Source organism: Cetorhinus maximus, unplaced genomic scaffold, assembly GCF_964194155.1.
Source record: "Cetorhinus maximus unplaced genomic scaffold, sCetMax3.hap1.1 HAP1_SCAFFOLD_145, whole genome shotgun sequence".
Taxonomy (NCBI): Eukaryota; Metazoa; Chordata; class Chondrichthyes; order Lamniformes; family Cetorhinidae; genus Cetorhinus; species Cetorhinus maximus.
Genome location: NW_027596139.1, coordinates 278,156 through 304,952, shown reverse-complemented (window position 1 = coordinate 304,952; position 26,797 = coordinate 278,156). Strand labels below are relative to the sequence as shown.

General features: G+C 45.6%; 1 protein-coding gene across 1 annotated transcript in view; it reads left to right on the top strand.

Moving 5' to 3' along the window:
* Nucleotides 1-26,797, top strand: part of LOC144672925 (NACHT, LRR and PYD domains-containing protein 3-like) — a 124,139-nt gene that overhangs the window by 34,544 nt on the left and 62,798 nt on the right. The window contains 5 exon segments of the mRNA XM_078534938.1: nucleotides 1,020-1,185; nucleotides 2,661-2,831; nucleotides 4,223-4,387; nucleotides 12,300-12,467; nucleotides 13,818-13,893. Of these exon segments, the coding sequence (XP_078391064.1) occupies nucleotides 1,020-1,185; nucleotides 2,661-2,831; nucleotides 4,223-4,387; nucleotides 12,300-12,467; nucleotides 13,818-13,893 (746 nt within the window).

Here is a 26,797-nt window from a genome sequence, read left to right as displayed (position 1 = left end):
CCACAACCCACCTCAACATCAGTGATTGCGCACCCTGCCTCCAGATCTCCCAGTTCATGTGTCTGAATTTCCATGGGTGGAAGGATGAGGAGATCTGGGGTACAGTGACCCATCTTGGCTCAGTCCCTCTCGTCAGCTGTTTTCATCTGCAAGCATAGAAATCTTCATGTAACTCGCCCATCAAAGAGGCACACTAGCCTATACTGGTGGCAGCCTGACTGTCCCACATGGCACCACATGCATGTCTCCTGCATGCAGCACTCATCAGCGTGCAACCCTTGATCTGTCTTCTGCCATTTCAGCTCTTCATTCAGTAACCAGGGCTCCCTCGCTGGTCCCTCCAGAGTTGCTGTGTTTGAAAGTACTGCTGGCTGCCCTTACAGATGGCGCCAGCATTGTCTGAACCGGGACGTCCCCCGTCTGCACCACCGAAGTGGACGGCTCCTCCCACCTGTCAGCTCTGATAATATCGCATTGGTAACTCTGACTACCCTGACCCTCCGTCCAAACACCCACTTACAATCTGATCAGGCCTTCACCGCCTCCGGTAAAATTCCAGTCATTATCTTCAGCCCCATCACAAACTCCATTCCCAAGCCATTGACCATCCCAAGCCCCTCCCTAGCAACCCGGATAAGGACATGGGAATCCTGTGCTTTTGTTTTGTATCATCATCCTTTTTCATATTGTCCTTTCCTTGCCACCCTCCCATCCCCATTTCCCTGTTGCTTAAAACCTGCTGATTCGCTGATTTTTTTGTTCAATTCTAATGAAAGTGCATTGACAGAAACACTTAACTCTTTTTCTCTCTGAACAGATATTGCCTGACCTGCTGAGTATTTCCAGCATATTCTATTTAGATTTCAGATTTACACCAACGATAGTATTTTGCCTTCTAGATAAATGGAAGTTGTTTCTTGAATTTCTCACACTATATATTATTATTGTCATTCATGGTCTTTAAAACACTGACTTTACCCTGATCCCTGTTATCTTTCTCCCTCTGATCTTCAGCCTGCGTCATAACAATCTCACAGCTTCTTGTGCCGAGGATCTCGCCTCTGCTCTCAGTACAAACCGATCACTGACGGATCTGAAACTTGGTAATAACAAACTGGGAGATTCAGGTATGAAACTATTGTCTGAGGCTCTGAGGGATCCGGACTGTAAAATACAGAAACTGTGGTAAGTACAGACTGTGTGACATTGTGTTTATAATAGCAGAATAGTAAACAAAACAATGTCAGCACTGTTGCTGGTATAATAAATAAATGCTGTCCAATTTTATTAGTGCCAGTGATAAAGTTATTAATTTTTGAGTAAATCTACATTTACTCAGATTCATGTTATTTCTGTCTCTAATCCAGTCCATGGGATGTCAGTCCCACAGAATGATGTGCTGAGAGTGCAGGGGAATAAAGTGATGATTCACCCTCTGAGGACCCCTCCTCCTCCCCAGAGGTGGACGGCTGGCCCCAGGTCACAGAAGTCCTTGATTTGCGAGAGCGAGAATAGTGAATGGAGGGAAATGCATATTAAAACACATCCTTCAGATTATTGTTTGTGACCAGTGATGGACAAATGAACAAGATGTTTTGTGGTCAGCAGAGGCTCTCCTGTGTCCATCCATTAGGGCACTTATTCTCTCAACTCCACAACGCACCTCAACATCAGTGATTGACCGCCCTGCCTCCAGATCTCCCAGTTCATGTGTCTGAATTTCCATGGGTTTAAGGTTGAGAAGATATGGGACACAGCGACCCATCTTGGCTCAGGCCCTCTCGCCAGCTGTTTCATCTGCAAGCATAGAAATCTTCATGTAACTCGCCCATAAAAGAGACACACTAGCCTATACTGGTGGCATCCTGACTGTCCCGCATGGCACCACATGCATGTCTCCTGCATGCAGCACTCATCAGCGTGCAACCCTTGATCTGTCATCTGCCATTTCAGCTCTTCATTCAGTAACCAGGGCTCCCTCGCTGGTCCCTCCAGAGCTGCTGTGTTTGAAAGTACTGCTGGCTGCTTTTACAGATGGCCCAGCATTGTCTGAACCGGGACGTCCCTTGTCTGCACCCCCGAAGTGGACGGCTCCTCCCACCTGTCAGCTCTGATAATATCGTATTCGTAACTCTGACTACCCTGACCCTCCGTCCAAACACCCACTTACAATCTGATCAGGCCTTCATTGCCTCCGGTAAAATTCCAGTCATTATCTTCAGCCCCATCACAAACTCCATTCCCAAGCCATTGACCATCCCAAGCCCCTCCCCAGCAACCCGGATAAGGACATGGGAATCCTGTGCTTTTGTTTTGTATCATCATCCTTTTTCATATTGTCCTTTCCTTGTCACCTTCCCATCCCCATTTCCCTGTTGCTTAAAACCTGTTGATTCGCTGATTATTTTTTTTTCAATTCTAATGAAAGTGCATCGACAGAAACATTAAACTCTTTTTCTCTCTGAACAGATATTGCCTGACCTGCTGAGTATTTCCAGCATATTCTATTTAGATTTCAGATTTACACCAACGTTTTACCTACTAGATCAATGGAAGTTGTTTCTTGAATTTCTCACACTATATATTATTATTGTCATTCATGGTCTTTAAAACACTGACTTTACACTGATCCCTGTTATCTTTCTCCCTCTGATCTTCAGCCTGTGTTGTAACGATCTCACAAGTTCTGCTGTCGAGGATCTCGCCTCTGCTCTCAGTACAAACTGGTCACTGACGGATCTGAACCTTGATCATAATAAACTGGGAGATTCAGGGGTGAATCTATTGTCTGAGGCTCTAAGGGATCCGGACTGTAAAATACAGAAACTGGGGTAAGTACAAACTGTGTGAGATTGTGTTTATAATAGGATAGAAAACAAAACAATGTCAGCCCTGTTACTGATATAATAAATGAACGCTGTCCAATTTTACTAGTGCCGGTGATAAAGTTATTAATTTTAAAAATCTCCATTTACTCTGATTCATGTAATTTCTGTCTCTAATCCCATCTATGGGATGTCAGTTCCACAGATGATTCTGCTGAGGGTGCTGGGGAATAAAGTGATGGTGCACCCTCTGAGGACCCCTCCTCCTCCTCAGAGGTGGGCTGTCCCCCGGTCACAGTAGTCCTTGATTTGTGAGAGCGAGAAGAGTGATTCGAGGGTAATGCACATTACAACACACCCTTCAGATTATTGTGTGTGAACAGTGATGCACACATGAACACGATGTTTTGTGGTCACCAGAGGCTCTCCTCTGTCCATCTATTTAAACACTCTCTCTCCCAGCTCCCTAACCCATCTCACCATCAGTAATTGCCGCCCAGCCTCTAGGCTTCCCAGCTCCAGCTCTTCACCTTCCATCAAAGTCCGGAATGAGCCTAAGCTGGTGCAGCTTGACTGTCCATCATGACACCACAGGGATGGGTCCTGCATGGAGCCATTTGGTCATCACAAATCAACTCTGACTGGGCCCTCCAGAGAGGCTGACATGTCTCTAACAGCCAATGCTGCTGCCTGGGCATTGCCAGTGGCTGGGAGGGAATGACATTTCTACCAATTTCACTTTCATCATAAGTCATAAGTGAAGTTGTAAGCTTCACCCTGTGTGCAGCACTCACGGCCATTATCCTCATCCCCACCACAAACTCCATCCCCTGATCACTGATGTTCCATGTCCTCTAGCAATCCCGGGCAAGGACTTGGGGATACGGTGGATGTGTCTTGCAAGCAGGGAAATTATCCCTTTGAGGTCGTGACCCTAGAATTACAGCGAATATGACGTGGTTCAACACCCAACTGAACAATTGGGACGTTAATGGGTTTAATTTCCCGCTTCATCATCCGCGGGAGCTCTTCAGCGTTTGCGCGTGCCCGCCAAGCGAAATATCGCACGAGTGCGCGATGACGTCAGGACGCTCGTCCGACATCATCTCGCCCGATTCCCCGCCTGCTTGGGTCAGGCACGCGCCCGCCTGCGGGACTCTGGGCTCTGTTTCTCCCTTCACAGATACTGTCTCCCAGGCTGACTATTTACAGAACTTTCCTTTATATTTCACATCCACAGCATCAATTATAGATTGCTTTTATGTTTGAAGTTGTGTTTCTTGAATGTTTCACACTGCATATTATTATTTTAATTAGTTACATTCTTTGAAAAAAACTGGAAATTTATTCTGATTCCTGTTATTTTTTCTCTCTCGAACCCTCCCCCCACCCCCTAGTCTATGGGGCAACAATCTGACAGATTCTTGTGCTGAGAATCTTGCCTCTGTTTTTAATCGCTCACTGACAGATCTCGACCTGACTGCTAACGAACTGGGAGATTCAGGAATGAAACGACTGTCTTTAGCTCTGAGGAGACCGGACTGTAAAATACAGAAACTGGAGTAAGTACTAGACAGTGTGAGATTGTGTTTAGAATAACTGAATATTTAACAATATATTTGTGCACTGTTACTAGTATTAAAAAACACTGTCCATTATTATTAGTGTTAGCTATGAATAAAAGGAAACATTTAGTTTGATTCATGTTCTTTCTCTCTCTGAACCCTAGGCTATGGGATGCCAGTTCCAAAGATCTTTGTATCTCGGGTGTAGGGAAATATTGCGAGGTCTCCCCTCCTCCTCAGAGTTGGGTGTCTGTCCCCGGTCACTGTGGCCATTAATTTGCGAAAAAGAAAAAAGTGATGAGATGGCAAAAGTGAGGAAAAGGTCCTGGGGTCGCTCTGTTAATAACTGATGACATTAGCACAGTAGTCAGAGATGACCTTAGTTCAGAAGATCAAGATGTAGAATTAGTTTGAGTAGAAATAAGAATTAGCAAAGGTAACATGTCACTTTTTTATTCAATCATGGGATCCAGGCATCACTGGCTAGGCCAACATTAGTTGCCCATCCTTAATTGTCCTTGGAAAAGTTGTGGTGAGCTGCCTTCTTGAACCACAGCAGTCCATGTGGGAGTAGCTTATAGGCCCCTAATACCTTCACACTTTCGGACAGAATACACAGAAAAAAACATGTGCGCCTGTAAGAATGGTGCTGCAATAACCGCGGGTTATTTTAATCTTCATACATGTTGGATGAAGCAGAATGGCAAAGGTTTCCTGGAAGATGAGCTCGTAGAGTGTATTCAAGACAACTTCTTAGTCAGTATATCCTAGTACCCACCACAGAACGGCTATTTTAGACCTGGGAATGCTCAATGAGACTGGATTAATTAATGACATCTTAGTAAAGATGCCTATAATTAGCATAGTATAAGAGCAAGTTAGAAGTATAAAACCTGATAAAGGTTCTCCAGATATTTATATAGGAAATGAGAACTAAAGTGTGCACAGGTTTCTTCGAGAATGAGGCTGGGAAATTAATATTGGGAAAGGAGGAAATGGCAGAAGTGTTGAACAGGCAATTTGTGTCCCCCTTCACTGTAGAATACATAAGAAACATCCCAAGAATACTTGGAAATCAAGAGGTAAAAAGAAAGGAGGAACTTAAAACAATCAGGGTTCAGAGGGAAAAGGTATTAAGGAAACTATTAGAACCAAAGGTTGACAAGTCCCTTGACTTGATGGCTTTCATCATAGGGTCTTAAAGGAAGTGGCTGCAGACAGAGTAGATGCATTGATTGTGATCTTCCAAAATTCCCTAGATTCATGGAAGGTCCAGCAGATTGGAAATCACATGGGGAGAATGTATTAGATTTCTTTGAGGAAGTAACATGAAAATTGATAAAGGAGAATCTGTAGATTTGGTGCACTTGGATTTCCAAAAGCAAATTGATAAGGTGTGACATTAAAGATATAAAAGATAACAAGATAAGATTTTGTAATATAGGTAGTAGCATATTAGTATGTATAGATGATTGATTAGCTAACAACAAACAGAGAGTTGGGGTAAAGGGTCATTTTCGGTTTGGCAAACTGCTACTAGTGGAGTGACACAAAGGTCAGTGCTGGGGCCTCAAATACCTGTGTAAATTACTTGGGTGAAGGAACTGAATGCATGGTAGCTAAATTTGCTGATGGCGCAAAGGTAGGAAAGTAACTTGTCAAGTGGACATAAAGAGTCTATTAAGGGATTTAGAGGTGAAGTGAATGGGCAAAAAATTGGCAGATGGAGTTTAATGTGGGACAATGTGAATTTGTCCTCTTTGGCTGTAAGAATAAAAAAGCAGTGTCTTACCTGAATGGAGAAAGACTGCAGACTGTACGGTACTGAGGGATCTGGGAGCCCCAGTCCATGAATCGCTAGGCATGCAGTGGAGCAAGTGATTAGGGAGACAATTGGTCTGCTGGCGTTTCTGTGGATGCTGTGGCTGAAGCAGTTCCAACGACTGTCTAGTAAACCGAAGATCCTGAGTGTGAATCTCAGTGGTGCCTTTACCCCAATTTCCATTCAAGGCTTTGAAATGTGATGTGTTTACAACAAAAATACTTTGATGCACAAAAACCCAGCAACCAAAGTGTCCCAACGGAAGAAATCAAGAATTGTATTAGATCAAGGGAAGAGATGTATAAAGTTGCCAGAAAAAGGAAAGGCTGAGAATTGGGAACATTTTAGAAATCTGCCGAGGAGGACATAGAAATGGAATAAGAAAGAAAAGATAGAATATGAGAGTAAACTAGCAAGAGACAAAAAAACTGATTGTAAATGCTTATGTAGGTATGTAAAAAGGAATAATATTAGTAAAAATAAATGTGGTTCCATTTCAAGCAATGTCAGGAAAATTTACAATGCGGAATAAGGAAATGGCAGAGAAATTAAACTAATACTTTGTGTCTGTCTTCACAGAGAAAAATACTAAAAAATCGCTCAGAAATAAAGGAGAATCACGGGAATAGTGTAAACGAGGAACTGCAAGATATTAATATTTGTTAAAAAAAAAGTATTCGAAAAATTACTGGGACCTAAAATAGATAAACCCCCTGAACCTGATGTTCTACATCCCAGAGTGTTGAAGGAAGTGGCTGCAGAGATAGTAGATGCGTTGTTGATCATATTTCAAAATTCTGTAGCCTCTGGAATGGTTTCTGCAGATTGGAAGGTGGGAAATATAACCCCGTTGTTTAAGAAAGGAGGTAGAGAGTAAACTGGGAACTAGAGATCTGTTAGCCTGACATAAGTAGCAGGGAAAATGCTAGATTCTGCAATAAAGGATGTGATAATAGAACAGTTAGAAAATAATGGTAGCATTGGGCAGATTCAACATGGATTTATGAAAGGGAAATCATGTTTAACATACTTGTTGGGGTTTTTGAGGATGCAGTCAGCAGAATAGATAAGGGGAGACCCGTGGATGTGCTACAGTGAGGTAGCACAAGGATCACAGCCGCAGCTATACACAATCTATATCAATGATTTGGACGTGGGGATTAAATGTAATATTTAGATGTTTGCGGGTGACTGGAAATTAAGTGGAAGTGTGAGTTGTGAGGAGGATGCAAAAATGATTCGATGGGATCTGGAGAGGATAAGAGATTGGCCAAAATTTGGCAGATGGAATACAATATGGAGAAATGTGAGGTTATCCAAATTGGCTGGAAATAACAAATACAGACATCTGTTAAATGGTGCGAGACTGGGAAGCGTTGATCGTCCAATGTATTTCAATGTCCTTGTTCATGACTCACTTAAAGCTAACATGCAGGTACAGCAAACAGTTAAAAAGTTAAATGGTATGTTGGCTTTTATTACAAGTGTATTTGAGTTTAGGAGTAAAGATGTCTCACTGCCCTGGTGAGACGGCAACAGGAGCATTTTATGCAGTTTTTGTCTTCTTACCTAAGGAAAAATATACTTGTCTTAGACTGAGTGCAATGAAGGTTCCACTAAAATAATTCCTGGAGCAATGCGTGCTGAGGAAAAATTAAATAGACTGGACCTCTATTCTCTTGAGTTTAGAAGAATGAGAGGTGATCTCATTCAGGCATACAAAATTCTTACAGGGATTGACAGTGTAGATGCAGGTAGGAGGTTGCCCCAGGCTGGGGGTGTCTAGAACCAGGGGACGCAGTCTCAGAATAAGGGGCAGGCCATTTAGGCCTGAGATGTGCAGGAATCTCTTCACTCAGAGGGTGGTGAATATTTGGGATTCACTGCCCCAGAGGAGGCTCAGTCATTTAGTATGTTAAAGACTGGGATTTATAGATTTCTACACACTGAAAGCATCATGGAACATGGGATTAATAAAAGGAAATGTTGTTGAAGTGGAAGATGAACCATGATCTCAGTGAATGGCGGAGTGGGCTCTAAGGGCTGAATCGCTGGCTCCTGCCCCTATTTCATATGTTTTTATTGCAAGGGGAGTGCATTGTAAAAGTAGGGAAGTTTTGTTGCAGCTAAACAGGGCCTTAGTCAGACAGCATCTGGAGTAAACTATACAGTTTTGGTCTATTTAGTTAAGAAAGGGTAAAATTGCATTAGAACCAGTTCAGAGAAGGTTCACTCGACTGATTGCTGGGATGAAGGGCTTTATTTTATGATGAAAAGTTAAGCAGATTGGGCCTATACACGTTGGTGTTCAGGAGGCTGAGAGGTGATCTTATTGAACACAGAAGATCCTGAGGGGACTTGATAGGCTTTGTGCTGAGAGGATTTTTCCTCTTGTGGGAGGAGAACTTAGGGACACTGTTTTAAAAAATAGCGGTCTCCCATTTAAGACTCAGATGAGTAGAAATTTAGTTAGTCTGTGGAATTCTCTTCCCAAGAGGCGAGTGGAGGCTGGGTCATTAAATATATTCAAGGCTGAGTTAAGGTAGATTTTTGATTGACAAGAGAATTGAGGGTTACGCAGACCAACAGGAAAGCTGAGTTCAGGCCAGAATCAGATCAGCCAGAATCGGATCAGCCATCATCTTATCAAATGACGGAGAAGGCTTCGGGGCTGAATGGCCTACTCCTGCTCCTAGTTATTCTGTTCTTATTCCAACACGTTCTTCAGACTACAATCTGTGGCCAGTGATGGATAGAGAAGCATTATGTTTTGTGGACCCCAGCGGCTCTCCTGTGCCCGTTCACTAGGCCACTCGATCTCTCAGCTCCACCAACCATCCGCCCTGCCTTCAGGCCTCCCAGCTGCAGCACTTCATCTTCCATTGGTGTAAGGATGGCAAGATCTGGACGCCAGCACTCTTAGTGGCTCCTTCCCTGACATCATGTGCTCTTTTCTACAAGCACATACATTTCTATGGTTACTCACCCATCAAAGGTACACATTAATCTATGCTGATGTCAGCCTGGCTGTCTATCTTGTCACCACAGAGATGCCTCCTGCATGTGGACACTCAGTCTAGGCAGTGCAGGGTCAACTCTCACTGGCCAGGGCCTTCCACAGAGAGGCTGACATGTCTCTGACAGTCAATGCTGCTTCCTGGGCATCCTTAGTCACGTATAAGGCTGTACGTTTAACATTGGTGCTGCACTCACCTTGCCAGAACACATCAGAACTTTGATCCTTTTGTGTCACTACAACCACGTGCCCCACACCTGCTCACCCCGTCGTCCCCCGAGCAGTCTGGGGAAGCGCCTCCAGGGAGACATCAGTAAACCAGGGATGTTGCCTTCATAGCTTCCAGCAAGATCACAGCCATTATCCACAACCCGACCACAAACTTCATTCCTGAGTCACGGACCATCCCATGTCCCCCCCGCCCCCGAGTGACATGGAGATACTATGCTGCTCTCTTGCACCATCATCCCTTCTGTCAGTTAATCACACCGCAGATCCCATTCTGATCTCTCCTTGCCCCCAGATCCCCCAAACGCCGTAGCTTATAACCTGTCAATTCACTGCTATTTCCTAGTTCTAATAAAAGCTCAGACTTTAATATGATAGAATTCTTCGTCAAGATGGAGAGTGATGAAGTTGATTCTGAGTCTAGGGTCCTGAATCTTAATAAAGGAAACTACAATGGTATGAGGCGCAAGTTGGCTGTGATGTATTGGGAAAACGTTATTTAAAGGGGTGACGGTGGATAGGCAATGGCAAACATTCAAAGAGCACGTGGGTCAACTGCAACAATTGTTTATTCCTGGCATGCGCAGAAGTAAAACAGGAAGAGTGGACAAACCATGGCTTACAAGGGAATTTAGAGACAACATTAAATAAAAGGAAAAGGCATACAAATTGGCCAGAGGAAACAACAGACCTGAGGATTGGGAGCAGTTTAGAATCCAGTAAAGAAGGGCCAAATAATTGTTTAAGAAGAGGAAAATAGAGCATGAGAGTAAGCTTGCGGGGAACATAAAAACTGACTGTAAAAGTTTCTATAGGTATGTGAAGAGAAAAAAATTGGTGAAGACAAATGTAGGTCCCTTACAGTCAAAAACAGGGCAATTTATAATGGGGAACAAAGAAGTGGCCGGCAATTAAATACATACTTTGGTTATGTCTTCACAAAGGAGGACACAAATAACATACCAGAAATGTTGAGGAACTCAGGGTTTAGTGAGAGGGGGGAACTGAAAGAAATCGGTATTGGTAGGGAAATGGGTTGGGGAAATTGATGGGATTGAAAGCCGATAAATCCCTAGGGCCTGATAATCTACATCCTAGAGTACTTAAGGAAGTGGCCCCAGAAATAGTGGATACATTGGTGGTCATCTTCCGAGATTCTATAGACTCTGGAACAGTTCCTACAGATAGGAGGGTAGCTAATGTAACCCCACTATTTAAAAAGGGAGGTAGAGAGAAAACAGGGAATTATAGACCAGTCAGCCTGACGTCGGTAGTGGGGAAAATTCTAGAGTCCATTATAAAAGATTTAATAGCTGAGCACTTGTAAAACAGTGGCAGAATCGGACAAAGTGAGCATGGATATACGAAAGGGTAATCATGTTTGACAAATGTACTGGAATTTTTTGAGGATGTAACTGGTAGAGTTGATGAGGGGGAGCCAGTGGATGTGGTTTATTTGGTTGTTCAGAAGACATTCGATAAAGTCCAGCCTAAGAGATTAGCATGTGAAATGAAAGCACATGGGATTGGGGGTAGTGTATTGAGATGGATAGAAAACAGTTTGACAGACAGGAAACAAAGAGTAGGAATAAACATGTATTTTTCCGAATGGCAGTGGGGTACCGCAGGGATCGGTGCTGGGACCACAACTATTCGCAATGTATAATAATGATTTAGATGAGGGAACTAAATGTAATATATCCAAATTTGCAGATGACACAAAGCTAGGTGGGAGGGTGAGCTGTGAGGAGGATGTGGAGATGCTTCAGTGTGATTTGGACAAGCTGAGTGAGTGGGCAAATGTATGGCAGATGCAGTATAATGTGGATAAATGTGAGGTTACCCACTTTGGTAGCAAAAACAGGAAGGCAGATTATATACGAAATGGCTATAAATTGAGAGAGGGGAATGTGCAGCGATACCTGGGTGTCCTCGTACACCAGTCGCTGAAGGTAAACATGCAGGTGCAGCTGGCGGCAAATAAACCAAATGGTATGTTGGCCTTCGTAGCCAGAGGATTCGAGTACAGGAGCAGGGATGTCTTCCTGCTATTATACAGGTCCTTGGTGAAACCACACCTGGAGTATTGTGTGCAGTTTTGGACTCCTTATCAGAGGAGGGATGTTCTTGCTATAGAGGGAGTGTAGCAAAGGTTTACCAGACTCATTCCTGGGATGGCGGGACTGAGATATGAGGATGAATTGGGTCGGTTAGGATTATATTCGCTAGAGCTCAGAAGAATCAGGGGGGATTTCAAAGAAAGCTATCAAATTCCAACAGGACTTGACAGGGTAGATTCAGGAAGGATGTTCCGGATGGTAGGGGATCCAGAACCAGGGGTCACACTCTGAGGGTACGGGATAGACTATTTAGGACTGAGATGAGAAATTTCTTCACCCAGAAATTGGTGAGCACTACCACAGAAAGTAGTAGAGGCCAAAGCATTGCATGTGTTGAAGAAGGAGTTAGATATAGCTCTTGGGGCGAAAGGGATCAAAGGATATGGGGAGAAAGCGGGAGCAGGATATTGAGTTGGAAGATCAACCATGATCATAATGAATAGTGGAGCAGGCTCGAAGGGCCGAATGGCCTACTCCTGCTCCTAGTTTCTATGGTTCTATGTTTAACTCTGTTTCTCTCTTCACAAATACTTGCCTGATCTGCTGAGTATTTCCAGTATATTATATTTATATTTAATTTGCAGCATTAATAGTGTTTTCTTTTTCCTTTATAAATGGATGTTGTGCTTTTGGAATGTCTCTTACTGTATACTATTAATAGTATTCGTTAAAACACTGTGGATTTACCCTGATTCCTGTTATTTTTCTCCCCCTGTTCTTTAGTCTATGGGGTAACCGTCTCACTGATTCTTGTGCCGAGTATCTCGCCTCCCCTCTCAGTACAAACCAGTCACCGACGGATCTGAACCTGGTATACAACCGCTTCACAGACCAATCTGTCCCCACTTTCAGCCGACTCATCCTGACCTGTAGGACTCCAAATCAGATCAAGTGAGTGTTTGTGTTACTTTTTAGTGTAATAATTAAAATATAAAAGGGATTTAAAATATAAATGGGCCTGAATCTATCAAACAGCAGCAATGAAAAGCGGATTGCCGCTGCTCGACAAGATTCTCCCAAACTGAAACTGCTTCGTTTTCCTCCCGGGACCTTCAGCAGTGACCCCCCCCGCCCCGGGGAGCTCCACCCAAGCAGAGTCTAGTCGGGTCAGGGGAGAGTGGTGGGGTCGGGGGGTTAAGGCGGTCAGGTGGACGGCCAATGGGGCTGGGTCAGCGGCGTTGTTGGGTCGGGCTGTAGAGCCGGGGGTTTAGTCAGATTTGGTCAAGGACAGATTTGGGAGGGTCAGGAGGTAGTAGGGTTGGCGGGGGTGTTTGGAGGGGTTAATCGGGTAGTGTGGGTGTAGTATTATGGTCAGTGGGGGGTGGGGGTGGTTGGAGGGGTTAATCGGGTAGTGTGGGTGTAGTATGATGGTCAGTGGGGGGTGGGGGTGGTTGGAGGGGTTAATCGGGTAGTGTGGGTGTAGTATGATGGTCAGTGGGGGGTGGGGGTGGTTGGAGGGGTTAATCGGGTAGTGTGGGTGTAGTATGATGGTCAGTGGAGGGTGGGGGTGGTTGGTGGGGTTAGTCGGGTAGTGTGGGTGTAGTATGATGGTCAGTGGGGGGTGTGGGTGGTTGGAGGGGTTAATCGGGTAGTGTGGGTGTAGTATGATGTTCAGTGAGAGGTGGGGGTTGGAGGGGTTAATCGGGTAGTGTGGGTGTAGTATGATGGTCAGTGGAGGGTGGGGGTGGTTGGTGGGGTTAGTCGGGTAGTGTGGGTGTAGTATGATGGTCAGTGGAGGGTGGGGGTGGTTGGTGGGGTTAGTCGGGTAGTGTGGGTGTAGTATGATGGTCAGTGGGGGGTGGGGGTGGTTGGAGGGGTTAGTCGGGTAGTGTGGGTGTAGTATGATGGTCATTGGGGTGTGGGGGGTGGGTGATTGGGGGAATCGGTTGTAGAGTTACCCGGGTATTAGACCGGGTTTTACAGTCTAACATTTCCTGGGTAACTACCCGGGTAAGTCCTGTGGATTTGTCCCAAGTCTCCGATTCTAACCCAGAGTCAGAGACATTCACACAGGGTCCCGGGCAGCAGGGGTATTGCCCAGTGCGAATTTAAACCTCTGGGGCAATTCCCACGTAGGCCCGCGGGTCAGGACATCCCAGGGACCCGCTGCCAATCTTCAGCCATATGTCTGGTCTCTGCTGACCCAGTGAGCAGGAGATTTGGCCCATTAATTCCAGTCTCCCTGTTATTGACACTGTTGTTCAATATGTTTATTACTGTTTAATCTTTAATCTCTTTCAGGCTGTGGGACAATCAGTTCAGTCCAAATGGAGAAAATCAGCTGAAGTTGCTGCAGGGAACCAGATCTGGACTGAGAGTGAGATGCGAACTTTAGGATTGAAAAACATTCCTGTTCTCATTATAGGAACATTTTTAACCGAATTTCTCTCCCTCCTCTTTAACCGGCCGCGCTCCAGGTTTAAAGGGTCTATTGGCCCTTTCCCAGTTTCCAGCTCGAGCTGAGTGAGCGTCATCTCCCATTGTGACGTCAGAGGCCCAGCCACAGGGTCACAAGACTCAACTGCCCGGCCCCACAGGCGCTGCTTCTTGCAGGATATCAGGGTCTGAATGTTCCCCAATGGGTCACTGGGGAAATGTACAGACAGGGAGGGCCCAGGGTGGGGATCAGTCTGGGCTGCAGTGGGACATTGACAATTACACTCAGTATTCCTGGGATTGGGGGTAAAGCCCCGAGGGCTCCCGCTCAGTATCGCTGCCCAGTGACCCTGCTGGGAAGTGAACCTGTGTGGGTTCAGGGTGGGTACAGGGTCTGTTCAGCTGGGATAGATCCTACTGTCCAATAGAGACAAACACCCACTGCATGGGGTGTCCCAGAGAGAGTATCCTATTGGGGAGGTTCCAGAGGATTCTGTAACCGAGGGATTGGACTGAAAGTATCAATGCTTTTCTGTCGTCCCTAAGAAATAAATCATCAGTTGTTGAAACAATGTGTTGAATTTAGACTCTGCCCTATTGATATTGCTGTAATTTATACACAGAAGGGTGAGTTTCTAAACAGCTGGAATGACAAAGAGGGCTGGAGTGTGTCAAATAAAGATGGTGACCTGGTAAATTCACCCACCCGCTCAAAGAGTAACAAGTTGTGGAAGTTAAGTGATCCAGTGGAAACTACACTGCAGTAAATGGACAGGATCCATGTAGGGACCCACAGCCTGAACCTCTGCGGGCCGAATGCATGGATTGTGGTCTAAACACAGAGCAGGATCGCCAGTATTTAAACAGAGAGAAGATAGTTTGATGTTCTGGGTCAGGTTCCTTAAGATGTAACTTTGTTGGATTGATATTATTTTCCAGATACTGATGGGCCTGTTGTACATTACACTATTTCCTGATTTACTTTACATTCCCCATCACATACAGTTTGTTCATTCTCCCCTCACTCTGGTACAATAAATTGTGAAGTTTTACTGTGTTCATCAGGCTTCAAAAAATCAAGGAAGGGAACCAATAATTTGAAATCAGTAATAACCAGATTCGAACAACAGGCTCACACAAGAAAGATGATCTGGTATTAGATATCTCCTGGGGTCACAGACTGACAGATCAAGGGACAGAGAGATAAGACTCTATGGTTTAATGTAAGGAATCAACTCAGAAATGTCAACATAATCACCATGCAGTAATGAGAGAGTAATACTGATACAGTGGAAAGAACAGGTAACAGGGACAAAAAAACACACTTTGTAAAGGCTTTTACACGTTTTTATGGTGTTGTCACCGACACCCAATTAACGCTCATAGCCCACAAATTGCAATGAGATAAGTGGCCCATTTAATGGAGTCGATTTCAACTATCAGGGGAGGATTGTGTATTGGGTTATGTTGCTGGACAAACAATCCAGGGGTTTTGCTGATAACCTAGAGAACATGAGTTCAGATGAAAGTTTGAGAATTTTAATTCAGTTTAACAGAAGCTGGATTTTAAATAGAAACTGTTGTCATTGATCATTAATCTGCCCGAGTGTTTGTAAAGGAAACGTGCTGTCGTTATCTGGCCTGTTCTGTCTCTGACTCCAGACTCTCCAATGTGATTGACTGTCATGTTCGCGGCCTCTGAAGTGCCCGAGTATTCCGCATAGTTGTATCAAACAGTCACATCGATCATTCTAGGAGATGCCCCAACAGCGACATCTCAGGGTAATTTGAGTCGACAATTACAGTGAATTCACCAGCAACAGCCACAGCTGGGAAGTGGGTGGAACTTGTCACTCGGGTGTAAAACTGGTGTTTCAGATCCTTGAAATGGAAATTGAAAGGTTTCTGTGAGGCCGCTGATTTCTAATGACAGTTTCTCACCAGAGGAGCAAGTTGGGGGATAAATGTTCATGCAGTCACCGGTGTGCTCCCCATATCTTCTTGTACTAGAGCGGCTGGGATGTGTTGTATCCACTGGAAAAGACAGAGAGCGCCAGGGATTAACACATCATCGGGGAAACAACAAACAATGGAAAAGAGAATCGGGCCGAGTCCAAAAAACCCGGACGATTTACTATATACCCCGTTATGGGCAAAATCCCAAGACAAACCTCTTCTCCAATCAACAGTATTAGATCGACAGACTACGGAATGGATGAATTAGATTCCTGAATGGTTCAGAAATGAATCTCCCCAATCTGATCTAAACTATAATTTTATAATCAGTGATCTACTGAATACTTTTTGATGGTGATAGACTGAGTTAGCAGCCTCTCATTCATTGTGCTACTTACCTGCCTATTAATTGTCAAATTAATGTTCCTGGGTGACCCTGTCTGCAACTATACAGAATAGCTCCTCCCGATCCACTCCAGCTCTACCCTCATAATTGTCAACACCTCAAATAAATGGTCCCTTAGTCTCCTCTGTTCCAAAGAAAACAACCCCAGCCTATCCAGGCTTTCCTAATAGGAAATGGGTGAGTGCCAGGCTGTCAAGGAGGACAAGGCCAGTAGTGCAATAAACCCCTCAGTGCATCTCGCTCTACAACATTTATTCAGCCCTGAATACTGGTGAGAATGACGGGTCAACTGGGGAGTGCAGCCAGAGCCAAACCCATGGTACCATGGATTGTTCAGCTGTCCGGTGGTGAGGAGGTGCAATAATTGGGGATTCTGTAGTTCAGGGAGACCGCTGGCCTTTCTGCGGCTGCAGACATGAGTCTTGGATGAATTGTTGCCAGACCAACCACCTCCCCCCAACCCCCATGGTGGGTCAAGGCCACGCCGAAATTGGCAAAGGCAAAGAAAGCAATGCTCAAAAAGATGCAAATAAAAATATATAAGTTGTTGAATTCTGAGCTTGGAGGTTCTTCTCAGCATCACCACATCTCTCTTAAAAGAGCTGAGACCACAAGAAAATGGCACTTGCGGCCCAGCTCCTTCTCTATAGAGATCAGTAAGAAACATGTACTACACCCGCGCTTTCTCTTTGTCAGATCTGAACAATTATTGTGTGTTGTGTCTCCTGTGTAATGGACCTAGAGCTAATCTTCTTCCCTATTATTCCCAAATTTCCCCTGTCCAATACAATGTGAACAATTATTGTGTTGTGTTCTTCTCTAATCTGTAAACTTCATTGTTCCGGAGTGTGGGAACATCTACTGGCCGGAACTGAGAACTGTAACAGAGCGGCTGAGATTCACATTTACTGTCAGTGTTACAAAAACAGCCACACTGTGCAATGTAAGCAAATAGTTTCTGTCTGTTAATTATGTTGTATTGTTCCACATTTTATAGTGAGAAATGAATAGAATCGAGAAATTATAACGATATTGCTTCACTCCTTGGATTATTGTGAATTTACCATTTTATTCTTTACTAGACATTAAGCACCATTATGTCTGATTTCTCAGGTTTACATGACTGAAAAAAACAAACACAACTAGAATAAAAACTAAGCTGATGGCTTCACACGAAATAAAAGCAAATGAAATGGGGGTGAAATACAAACAGAATAAAATGAAATAAATCTGAAAATGCTGGACAGGCTGATCCTGAAACATCTGTGGAGAAGTTCGGGTTAACAGTTCAGGGCCCTGAACCTTCTCTAGACATGAAAAGATAATCCAGCTTCTCCACAGAGAGATTTGAACATTCGCCTTCTTTATTTTAATAATGTTTTATTTTGATTTCAGAGTTGCTTATTTGGTATTGAAATATTCTTTTGTAAATTCCATGGGCCCAACTCTTCCTGTCTCCGGATGGTCAGAAATGGGGTGTTTGTGAGAAGATGTGTGTTAGGATCTTGCAGAAGTCCTGACTCGGGGACTTTCCTTATTCAATGGGCCAAGGGAGCTGGACAGGCTTTTCCTGATTCCACATCCTGGGTTGTTCTTCCCCGGTGTCTCGGGGATGACACTAGGCAGTAAATAGGAACTCTCTGCTTCTTTCTTGCCTGTGAGCTGTCTGATTGGGACTCTTCCTGTTAATCCTGTTTTATTGTCACACTCACAAGGTCTGAACTGCTGCTCTCTTTCCCATGGTCTCTAAGATTATTAACCAGGTTAGGAAGGAATCAGTGACCCTGACCAGTAACAGCCGTTTCCGCATGGTTATCCACAAGGGCGGTTCAGACATTCTCGTCACTTCATCATTAACGACCATAAATAAAACATAAAAGATACAGAACTACAGCAACAACAATAACTTCCATTTATAGGGCGCCTTTAACAAAGTAAAATGTCACAAGTTGCAGGAGGGTTACAGACAAATTTGACACAAGAACAGAGTAAATAGGAGCAGGAGTAAACCACACAGCCTGTCCAGCCCGCTCCGCTATTTCATATGGTGAGGGCCAGGATTCCCTTCCCGCCATCCGAAGAGTTGGTGGTGAACACATTCCCACCAACTCCCACTGCCCCGCAGCCATTTCACTCTGGGATGAGAGTCAATTGGCTGCAGGTGGAACTTCCGCCCCTCACTGGGAGGAAGTCCCGCCTCAGAGAGCTGTTGGCTATTCTGATTGGTCGAGAGCTCACTGGTCCCTGAGGCTCCAGGAGTGGAAAGTACCGGGACTGGATGTAGCTCCCAGAGACTCAATCCCAAAATTGCAGCAACAGGTAATTTCTGGGGGCCTCAGGCCGGGTGGGGGGAGGCCTTGCAGCTACCGGGCTTAAGGGGTGGGGGCAAAGTTTTTCTTTATTGGTTCATGGGGTTTGGGTGTCCCCGGAAAGAAAGAATTTATTGCCCATCTGTAATTGCCCCTGAACAGAGTAACTGACTACGCCACTTCCGAAGGCATTTAAGAGTCAACCACATTACTCTGGAGTAATGTAGGAGTTTGGAGTCACATGTAGACCAGGCCAGGTAAGGATGACGGATGAGAGATTTCCTTCCCTAAAGGACATTCGTGCACAAGATGGGTCTTTACAACAATTGACATTGGTTTCATAGTCACCATCACTGAGACTAGTTTCTATTCCAGAATTTGTGTAAGTAAATTCAAACTCCACAAGCTGCTGCGGTGGATTTGAACCCGTATCCCCAGAGCAGTAACCTAGGAATAAGGATTACTATTCCAGCGACAATACCACTACAGCACCATACCCAGCCCTGATGGAGGAACCTTCACTCCGCCCCCATCCCTCGCCCAAGGCCTGAACTGGATCATTGTCGGGCATCCTCCAGACTCGGGAAGTCCTCCCGCCAGATTAAAAATTGAGGCTGGGCAGAAAAGGGCCGTTAAGGGAATATATTTAAGAAGGAAATTGATATATCTCTGGACTCTAAAGGTGCCAAGTGTTCTGGGGAGAGAGCGGGAGGATGGCGTTGAGATAGAGAATCAGCCATGATCATACTGAATGGCGGAGCAGGCTCGAAGGGCCGAATGACCGCGTCCTGCTCCTATTTCCTATGTTTCTCAATTGGGGCAGGTGTGGGCAGCCCATCTGAGACCTCGTCCACCCCAGCATTAAATTGCTGAGAGATCGGGCAGGCGTGAATGCAGTGGGAAGCCTATCTGTGATACTGCCCGCTCAACCAGCCACCCCCTTCGGCCCCCTTCCCCTGCCCGGCCAACCACCGACAAACCAGCCAGACACAGCATCAAATTCAGGCCTCTTTTATTGCAGCTCACAAGCTGTGGGAAGCTCCACCCGCTTTTACTCTTATTGGTCTAACAAGGTTGACGGTTTTCTCTAGTGCAAACTAACTGTTTTAGTTTTATTTTCAGTAATATTACAGGCATTTTGAAATGTGTCTGATGAAAGAGCAAAAAAAAACTTTTGAGCAAAGCTGAGAATAATACCTATAGGATTGGAAAAAAACAAAGATTAAAATAGTTTTTGGTTTGTCTTTTACCTGATTACAAAAAGTTGACACAGTTGTGCACATTTGGGAATGTTTGCTCCACCCTTTTGAAAAGAAGCAGAGAAGTTCACCCTTTCCACTGACAGCCCAGTGATTATTGAACTAAAAACTTTCCCTTTTAAAGATTTGGCTTCATCCCATTTGTTATCTTACAGGACAAACTGTTTGTGAACAGGAGATATGGGAGTTATCCCTAAACTGATTGCAAACACTTCTGTCTCTGATGTCAAACACCGGATTATATGAATATTAGTGGACTATAACTTCCTCCAGGGCTCATGCATGAGCGAGAAGAGTAATTAATGGGATGTCACACTTAGAATATAGGAGCGAAATAACACAAACAAATGGAAATGAATAACTCTTCCTGGCTATAATTGAATGGAATATATCAATCCGTATGGATCTCTGTACATTTTAATAAAAGTCAGGAAAGGGTTGATGAAACTAATAAGTTGAGTGCTTTATCTTGAGGTCTTTGTGTCTTTGCCTCTGAATGATTTAAGGAAACTCCTTTTGATAGTCTGCCCACTCCCTCGGGCATTGCAGCACACGAGGGAGATAAGCAAATATCTACAGGCAGATGCCAACCCTCCTCCCATCACCCCCTTGCCCCTGAACAACTTCTGGTAAGATTACCTAAGAGTGAAGAGTGGCTTGTATTAGATGGCATGATATTGGCATTTCGGTATGCGTGTGCAGTTATGATATGTTAATGTGCAGTTACTAACATGTGGAAATGTATGATGCTCCTGCACTGAAGAATGGGCCCCAGACTTGCTCAGATACTTGGCAACAGAACCACATGAATGGATTAATGTGATCAGTAGCGTGATAAAACATTATAAATCACCAAGGCATAAAATAGATATTCCACAGAAAAAATGACTTTAGAAGAATCAGGGTACAATGAAACACACCGGTATCTACCAGGAGGAGGAAAATTTAAATGAAAAGGGATTTTGATTTAGAAAATATCCACAAGGTGGATGCAGCTGAAGACAGCTGGAGAATATTTAAAGTCAATGCATAAACTTCTGTTTGAACTTTAAGTACTTAGGACATTCCAATAATTTAGAATTGTGTGAGGTGATGTGCAGGTGGAGAGGATGAATCAAAGTCAACAGTTACCACATTTTACTGGAAAAGGTTTTAAATGTATTTTTGGGGGCCGCTCAAAAGTTTGTGTTGTTGATTTTGATCATTTTAATACCTTTAGTATGTTATCTACAGTTTGTAATCAAGTAATTAGGAAAAGAAGGTTATAGGTTAGAAATAGATGGATTAACCAGAAATCTGTTTGTGAGAGGGCTAATTATTGGGAGGGCTAATTTTTCGAAGAGGTGACCAGGTTTGCAGATGAGAGCAATGCAATTGATGTAGTCTACTTGGACTTCAACAAAGCTTTCAGCTTTCTTCCAGTTGTTCTATTTAGGCCTCTCTCTTTCTCTCTGTCTGTCTGAATTTAGTTCCTGAAATGCTCACTGACTATTGCTCTTATGGTCAAAAAATTGCTGGCAGTGTTCCAGCTCAGAATGGGATTATTAAGGAGCGGAATAGGGTCAGTTTATGAGCTCGGTCCAGGGCTCAGTTCCCCTCTGACAGCGCTGACCCACTGACTGTGCGGCGATCCCTCATTCCCAAAACTCTGACAGTGAAGCGATCCCTCATTCCTGACCCACTGACTGTGCAGCGCTCCTGTTTTCCTGACGCTTTGAAAGTACAGCGGTCCCTCATTTGTGGCCTACTGTGAGTGCAGCTCTCTCTCTGTTTTGACCATCTGACAGCATAGCGCTGCCTTATTCCTGACCCTCTGACAGTGCAGCGTTCCCTCATGCCTAACCATCTGACACTGCAACGCTTGATCAGTCCTGACTCTCCGACAGTGCAGCACTCCTCCAGTCGTGACTCTAAGAGTGCCGCACTCCCTCCGTCCTGACTCACTGACTGTGCGGTGCTCCCTCATTCCAGAACCTCTGACAATGAAACGCTCGCTCATTCCTGACCCTCCGACTGTGCAGCGCTCCCTCAATCCTGAGCCTTTGACAGTGCAGCAGTGCTGCAGCCGTGACTCCCTGACATTGCAGCGCTCTGATTTTCCTGATCCCCTGACAATTCAGCACTACCTCATTCCTGAGCCTCTGAGAGTGCAGCGTTCCTTCATGCATAACCCTCTGACAGTGCAGCGCTCGATCAGTCCTGACCCTCTGACAGTGCTGCGCTCCCCGAGTCCTCACCCACTGACAGCACAGGGCTCCTTCAGTCGTGAGAATCTCACAGTGCAACACTGCCTCAGCCCTGACCTTCCGACAGTGCAGCGCTCCCTCAGTCCTGACAGTCTGACAGTGCAGCAATCTCTCAATCCTGACCATCTAACTGTGAAGCTCTCCCTCAGTCCAAACTCTCTGACAGTGCAGCACACACTCAGCCCTGAAGCTTTGACAGTGAAACGCTGCTGCATTCCTGACGCTCGACAGTGCAGCGTTCCTTAGCCCTGTCACTTTTACACTGCAGAGCTACGCCAATCCCTGCCATCTGACAGTTTAGCACTCATACAATCCACATCCTCTGGCACTGCTCCTTCAGTCCTGACCCTCTGACAGTGCAGTGCTCCGCCAGCCTTGACCTGTGTCAGTGCAGAGCTCCCTCAACACTGACCTTTTGACAGTGCAGTGTTGCCTCAGTCAGTACCCCCTAACAATGCAGCACCCCCTGTTTCCTGTCCCTCTGACAAAGCAGAGCTCCCTCATGACCAAACCTATCACAGTGCAGCGCTCGATCTCCCCCATTCATGACACCCTGACAGTGCATCGCTCCATCAGCCCTGACCATATGATGCTGTAGTGTCACCTCAGGCTTAGCCTCTGACCGTGCTGTGCCCCTCAATGCTAACCCCCTGAAAATGTAGCGCTCCCTCAGCCCTTAACATCTGACAGTGCAGCGCTCCCTCAGTCCTGAGCATCTGACAGTGTAGCGCTTCCTCAGTCCTGAGCATCTGACAGTGCAGTGCTCTTTCAGTCCTAACCAACTGACATTGAACGACTCTCTTACGCCTCACCCACTGATAGTGCAGCTCACTGTCAATCCTGACCATATGGCAACACAGCGCTCCCTCAATCCTCATGCACTGACAGTGTAGCGCTCCCTCAGTCCAAACCCTCTGACAGTGAAGCACTCCCTGATTCATGGTCCTCAGACAATGTAGCGCTCCCTCAGCCCTGTCCCTCTGGCAGTGCAGTGCTCCTTCAGCTCTGACAATGCAGTCCTACAACAGACCTGAGCCTCTGACAGTGCAGCGCTCCAACAGACCTGACCCTCTGACAGTGCAGCGCTCCTCCAGTCGTAACTCCCTAAGACTGCAGCACTAACTCAGCCCTGACCCACTCGCATTGCAGAGCTCGCTCAGTCCTGACATCTGACAGTGCAGAGCTCGCTCAGTCCCGACCCACTGACTGTGCAGCACACCCTGATTCCTGACCCTCTGACAATGTAGCCCTCCATCATGCTTAACCCTCTGACAATGCAGCGCTCGTCCTGACCCTCTGATACTGCAGCACTCCCTGATTCCTGACCCCCTGACAACGCAGCCCTCCCTCATGCGTAAACCTCTGACAGTGCAGCACTCTATCATTCCAGGACCTCTGACAGTGCAGCGCTCCCCCATTGCCGACCCCCTCACAGTGCATTGCTCCATCAGGCCTGACCCCATGACACTGCGGTGCCACCTCAGGCCTGGCCTCTGACTGTGCAGCACTCCCTCAATCCTAACCCACTGAAAGTGCAGCGTTCCCTCAGTCCTGAACATCTGACAGTGCAGCGCTCTCTCAGTCCTGACCATCTAGCAACGCAGTGCTCCCTCCATCCTCACACACAGTGCAGGGCTCCCTTAGTCGAAATCCTCTGACAGTGCAGCAATCCCTCAGTCCTGGTCCTCAGACAAGGTAGCGCTCCCTCAGCCTGTCCCTCTGAAAATGCAGTGCTCCTTCAGGCCTGACCCGCTGACAATGCAGCCCTCCCTCAGAGCTGACCCTCCGACAGTGCAGCGCTCCTCCAGTCATTACCCACTGAGTATGCAGCAGGTCCTCCATCCCCACCCACTGACTTTGCAGAACTCTCTCAGTTCTGACCCACTGACTGAGCGGCGACTGTCTGAGCGGCGCTCCCTCGTTCCTGAACCTCTGACAGTGAGGCGCTCCCTCATTCCTGAACCTCTGACAGTGCGGCGCTCCCTCATTCCTGACCCACTGACTGAGCGGAGCTCCCTCGTTCCTGAACCTCTGACAGTGCGGCGCTCCCTCATTCCTGAACCTCTGACAGTGCGGCGCTGCCTCATTCCTGACCCACTGACTGTGCCGCGCTCCCTCATTCCTGACCCACTGACTGTGCGGCGCTCCCTCATTCCTGACCCTCTTACTGTGCGGCACTCCCTCGTTCCCAGAACTCTGACAGTGAGGCGCTCCCTCATTCCTGACCCACTGACTATGCAGTGCTCCCTCAAACCTGACTCTCTGACAGTGCAGCGGTACTGCCGTCCTGATTCTCTGACATTGCAGCGCTGCCTCAATCCTGATGCTTTGACAATGCAGCGGAACTGCAGTCCTCATCTCTGACAGAGCAGCGCCCCCGTATTCCTGACCCCTCACAATTCGGCACTACCTCAGTCCTGACCATCAGACAGTGTCCGACAGGCTTCCTCCTGAAACACCAGGGTTTTATGATTCACGAGTCTGATTTCTACAGGGACTGGGAGATTAGAAAACGGCTCAAGACGCGAAGGTAATGAGTGATTCCAGGCAGTTCCCCCATGCTTTGTACCGACTATTGTGCCTGATGTTTTGTACCGGCATGTAACAAGGTTACACGTGTCCAGCTGTGGTGACCGAGGGTCTAAGTTGTTGTACATGAGAGTTGTCCACGGGGTTCGGTGTGAATGCTCAAACACTGCCCGCAGCCTCCATGATTGAAATTATTATCTTCTTCTACCAGCTTCTTAACTCGAGAATGCATTTCATTTAATTCATTGGCACAAAGCTTGGAATAAAAATAAGTTATCCAGATCAGTTGAATAATGTTGATTTGTTAGATACTGAAGAAACTTCTAAAGCCGGTGAACAACATGGTCAGAAATAGGTTGAAATGTATTTTAATAGAGAACCAGGCTGGGGGGAAAAGCAGCGCCTTCAGCTCATGTAAATTAATGGGATGTGATTTCATTCAGTTTTATCTGTGTAAAGCGACCGCAATAGGGCTCGAATCCACATTCTCCTCATAATGTTGCACGATAAACGGGGCTTAAAAGCCGAATCTATTCGGCCTTGAGACAAGCCAAACCTCCAGCAAACAATTGTGAATAAATGTTACCGATACATTCAAGACCCTGAGTCACACTGTAAGTAGCGCACTTTGCCCCCGAGTCCTCATCCACTCCTGAAGCTGAATTCTGACTGTTTTCTAGGAATCGTGTTTGTTATTGTGTTGTTTTAACAGGAAAACACGATGTTCACCGCGGGAAAGCAGCAGACACCGCAAGGCAGGAAGTTGAGGAAATGTTTTCAATTTCACAAGAACAATTTATTTTCGCCGTAGTAGAAATACAGCCAATATAAATTAGAACAGTGGCGTTAATTGAACTCGAGTTAGGACAGGAAACATGGGTTCGGTTTTTCACTTTTCTAGCCAATACCCGAATAACGGCCCAAACAGATTGAACCGCCTTCTTCAGTTCTTCCCTGAATTCAGTTTGTGTAGCTGGCTGAAGACACGTGTTTGTACAGGGACACAAAAACATCAGCATGTAACCTGATTGAGGAGCGATGTATGTGAAACATATATAATCGGGTCGGTAATGCACGGCTAGGTTGTGAGTTACAGAACAGACAGCGGCTGTCAACCGCAACACTATAAAACTGCCTGATATAATGAACAGGTAAATAATGGATTTCCTTCCGTTCTCCACCTCTAGATCATTGTGATTCTTAGTGTCGTGAGCCCGGAGTTCCCTGCGGGCTCTGGGAGCTGTTAAATTGCATCTGATTGTCAATTGAATAACAATATGAAAACAAAAGGAAGTAAAAGAGTGAAAATACTTCCGATCCCATAGTCCGCTACCCGGCAGGTGATAAAAAATAAATCCCAGCTTGGGCGGAAACCCCCGTGAACATTGTTAATGATCAGTTGGTGTTCATAGGCAAACCAGAATTGGATATTCTCCAAATAGTTCAGCACAAAGGCCGTTATTAAGGTCACTGTAGCAATTTTGACAACGCAACACTTTATTTTAACCTTCTGACAGCACATAGATACACAACGGTCAAAACTGAAGGAGATGTAAACCACACAGACGTTTATATGTCATTATTACTCATGTACATGTTTAACTTGCCGACGGCAGTGTAGGAGAGGAATGAGTGTGGGAAGAATTTTCTGCATTGAATCACTTGACTCCTCAACTTCCACAGCCGAACCTGGATGTCTCTGCATCCCTTTACATCGCCCCAACGAGTTTCAGTTTGCACAGAAGGTTTGGTTTCCAAATTTCAGTTTTAATTTTTGTTTCCTTAGGATATGGGAGGATCAGATTTCTTTCTCTGTTTCCTTTTTCAGATTGGGCCTGGCTCAATAAAATAAAACAAGCTTTGAAAGGAGAGATTCCATCACAGGAACTAATCGAGAGAATACATTCTGCCGCATTTGTTGTGTGTTCTATTATCGAGAGTAGCAAGTTCCTTGCAGCAAAGTCTAGTTTCTCAATACACGTTTCTACAGAGCACTTCCGCTACCAGGTCAACGTGCCATGTTTTCCTTTCACTGATCCACTCTCCGCGAGCCTCTCTCTTGGTGGGCTGCTGTGTTGTTGTTCAGCCTATTAAGTTGCATGTCGATCAGAGCTATCTTGCATCTGTTATCGACCAACTT